This window comes from Priapulus caudatus, unplaced genomic scaffold (assembly GCF_000485595.1).
Source record: "Priapulus caudatus unplaced genomic scaffold, Priapulus_caudatus-5.0.1 Scaffold478, whole genome shotgun sequence".
Classification (NCBI taxonomy): Eukaryota; Metazoa; Priapulida; class Priapulimorpha; order Priapulimorphida; family Priapulidae; genus Priapulus; species Priapulus caudatus.
The window spans coordinates 58108-62332 of NW_014577539.1; the positions used below are offsets into that span (position 1 = coordinate 58108).

Genomic DNA, 4225 nt, shown 5'->3' on the forward strand with positions numbered 1-4225 from the left:
TGTATATATATACACTCATCGTTCTATGCGAAATGTGCGCAAGATTGTTCGCATGCTAAACAGCGGTTATAAAATATACCATAAAAAGCCTAAAAAATTTCAACCCTAGATTGGCTAGCTAAATGATAACATCGAGAACAGTATTATACAATTCAGATGTGACCAGATAAATATTTTGTTAGCATTCATGGTAATAATAGATTACTGGTATGTGCGTGTATGGAACCATTACTACTAATAATTTTATTATAACATGATTCAGCTAGCTCCATTTATTTAGTCACGGCTATGACAATGTCTGTCGTCACTTGCTAGTTTTTGTAAACGAGTCAGCATATCTAGAAGCGGTTTGGGGAAATAAAATAGACTATCGTTTCTTATTGGCATTGAAAAGTCCGATTTGTTTGCCTCGAGTTTTTGTCTTCATTGCATAGCGATATGCCTGGTTATTGAACCTATTTCACTCACCTATAATGAAACTCTAGGTTGGTGTGAAACATTTTGCCATGCCGCCTACCTGCGATCACTTAACCGTTTCAACAAATCGGAGAGCTATTTGCGGCAACCTTTTATCATGAACTAAAACTATACTTGTAAGTATATGGTATGGAGTGTAACTATAAAGATATAGTTTAGATGCATTCATGCTTTCATGTATAGAGAGATAGGATGAGGATAACATAATACAGCTTGTCGAAATTTTAACCAGTCTTATACAGGAGTCCTCTAATATTTTGCCTCTTTCCGTCTCCAAGCAATGCGCGGGCTGTTATCGATGTGGTTAATATATATGAGCTTTAATAAGTACATATTATCGACACTGAAATGCGAAATACATAGATTAGAAAAATACAAGCGTTATTATTTGTTGGAACTCTTATAAATTGTGAGGCGCGCTTTGGTCCCATGCATGTGGCGGATAGTTTGATGTGAAGTGTAATCGGTTAAGTTTAATCGGTTACGTCGCAGTCACTTCACAGTCATGTTACAGTCATGTCACGGTCATATCACAGTCGCGTCACAGTCACGTCACAGTCATTTCGCAGTCACGTCGTGGTCACGTCGTGGTCACGTCGCAATTACGTCACAGTCATGTCACAGTAGCGTCAAAGTAGCGTCACAGTAGCGTCGCAGTCACGTCGCGCTTATATCGTACTCGCGCTGAAGTTAAGTCGTGGTCACGTCGCACTCGCGTCGCAGTTGCGTCAAAGTCGCATTGCAGACGCAATAGGCAGCACGCGAATTATTTTCGGTTGGGCTGGGCTTCTGTTGCGCGCCCTTATACAGGTTGTTACTAATTAAGTAAGTATTATTAATTACTAATTAACACAGTGTCAGAGAACCTCCTTAGACCACCACTTTTCCCAGCAAAACAAATACGAGAGAGATGGATAAATACATTTATATATATAGTTTATTGAAAATAAACATTTAATTTCGTATAACAATCACCAGACTACAGACTACTGTTATATGCATACACATGCACTATACATAACCCACATATTAACTTGTAAATCAGGCCTTTATTCGTATATTTATTTATTTACTTTATCACTTTTAATTGCACGCATATATTTACGTATATAACGTATATTATATATATATATATATATATAATTATATATATATATATATATATTTCATTTATTTCGTTTATTGTATAATATATTATAAAATGCAGCCTAAACATAAATAACATGCAACCATCTGATTTAGTGTGTGTTACATCTTGCGACAGCGATACTGGTGCCGTTTCCATTACTCATGCACTCAGTATATGGGCACACGCACAAGTCAACTTGAAATTTAATTACTATTCTCGAGCAGTGTCCTTAGAGGCGAATTACCAAACGACGCATATTTTTCTTTAGATGTACAGTACTTCTTAAAAGCTTTTTCATCACGTTGCCGAAAATTACATGACTGCTAGAATCTCGTTGGCTTGTCAGCGGATTCAATGATATTTCTAGACTCGCATGATGGTCCTCCCCAAGATGGTAGACATTCGCATATTTGAACTCCATGCTTCCACACGCAATGCCCTCCGTTCCTACAGTCGTACGTTCCACATGATCCTTGCCACATCTGAATGAAGAAATCAGTGCATATAAGGTCACGATCGTATATTATCAAGAGCTAATATAATAATACCTCTAATTAGTTCTTGATAATATGCGTAACTGTATATGAAAGCAAACATGATAACAGGCGATGGCAATGAATTATATAAGCACCGTTGTAGAACAGCGACATCAGAGCATTTACGTTATACTGTAGCAGGTGTGAATAATGACAAATGTGATTATAGCGCAAAAAAGTGAATAATGCGGAATAATGAAGCGGAATGTTAGCGCGATAGAAGTAGCGGGAATTAAGCAAAAATATGAAGCGGAGTATGAGGGAATCATTAAAGCCGGAATCATTAGAGGAAAAGTAATTAAGCGGAAGTGATGGAATGATAAGATCTACTGATTATTAAGCGTTACAGTACACGACACGGCCGGTATTTCACAATCGCCGTCCAGTGTATCGCAGTAGGGCACTTGCAGAGGAAGTTACGGATCCAACTGGAGTTCCACACGCGTGGAACGAGCTAGTCAGACATACTCCACATTGCGACAGGGTTTTGAGATGGACACGTAATCTGTAAACATAAGACAGTTCCGAGAACTTAGACATAGGTGGGTGAACTGGACAAGGTCCAGGAAAATTTTGAATACCGACGAAAGCCATGACAAATAATTTAAAATATACTCGAAATTTAGTAAAGAACATCATTAAACTAGATTATAATTACATACCTGAATTTGCAAGCTTTCAATCGCGTTCACCACCTGTGTTGCCCGTATAATCCAGTGGGCGACACCGTGCAGTATGAACGTCAAGTGAGCTTCCCCATCTGGGATTCCCAGTCTCTGAGAAGAGGCTACGTTAGACATACTCCCCATTGCGCGAGCAGGATGTTGGGGTTCTCGGTGGCAGGGTAGATCGAAACTAGTGAAAACATTCGACACTCAGTACGGGTATAGGTAGTTGAACTTGGGGGCCAAGGTTAACTTTGCATTGAATACCTAAAGCCGATGACAAATTAATTGTCAAATACGTGAGCTGAAATTAGTAAAGAACGTCGAGTTAAACTAAATAAAACACTGTTAACGATTAATTGTATCAATGTTGCACACCTGGATGCAGCTGTATCGAGCGGAGGGACGACTTGCAGTAAAGTGAGGAGCGGAATCCCCACTGGGCGCGCGCAAACACGGTGGACGAGCGTAAGTCTTTAGACATACGTGCCACCACTGAGCGGAAAACAGAAGAAAAAGAAAAAAAAAAAACAAGGGAGGGGTGGTGGGTGAAAACAGTAACTGCTGTAAAAGCAGATAAAACATATCGAAGACTTCAGAGTAGCGAGTAGGGTGGGGAACATGGACCAAGGGTCAGAAGAGGTTGGGTGTGAAATAACCACGAAGCAGCATGAGCAGGATGAAATTTCAAAGTAGACGTAGAGAGTGTGAGTAAACGGGAGCGACGAAGATATAAGACTGGACATAGCCTGAAATTTAATCTTTCATCGGCGTTTCGCAACATTGTGCCGCCTATATCCATATGCGGACACCTGCAAGTAGAGGAATCAATAGCTCCCCATCTGGAAATCCCAGTCTCGGGTGGAAGGACGAGTTAGGACAATACTCCCCACATTGCGGCGGAAGTGTTATCGGTACAGTAATCTGAAACTAGTGAAACATTCGACACGTTTAGTAAACGTATAAGCAGGTAAGTTGAACTGGGCAAGGTAACTGTTGGCAATTTGGAATACCTAGAACCATGACAAAATAATTCAAGCCGATGAGTGGACTGAAAAGGTATAGTAAAGACGTGCCGTGTATAACTGGATATAACTGAGGCATGATAACCTGGATTTGGAAACGTTTCCGATAGCGTGGGTCACACCCTTGTGCCGACTGTGATCGACGACACTTGGCAAGGTAAGCAAGTATAAGAGGATACGCGCGCATCTGGGTCGCCGAACCGAGGTAGACGACTAGTCAGACATACCACCATTGCCAGGGGTTTGAATAACAGTAATGCTGTATAAATAAAGCATTCGAACTTAGACCGGTTGACATAGGTGGTGAACCTGGACAAAGGTCAGAAAAAATTTGAATACCCCGAACCAATACAAATAATTTCAAAAGTAAATGAAATTAGTAAAAGCATCAAT

The 4225-nt window shown here is 40.2% G+C and overlaps 1 protein-coding gene across 1 annotated transcript in view; it reads right to left on the reverse strand.

Moving 5' to 3' along the window:
* Positions 1–2600: 2600 nt before the first annotated feature.
* LOC106810843 (adhesive plaque matrix protein 2-like) overlaps positions 2601–4225 on the reverse strand; it is a 26678-nt gene continuing 25053 nt past the window's right edge. Inside the window, exon 9 of the mRNA XM_014814310.1 lies at positions 2601–2647. Coding sequence (XP_014669796.1) covers positions 2601–2647 — 47 coding nt within the window. The remainder of the gene's footprint in view (positions 2648–4225) is intronic.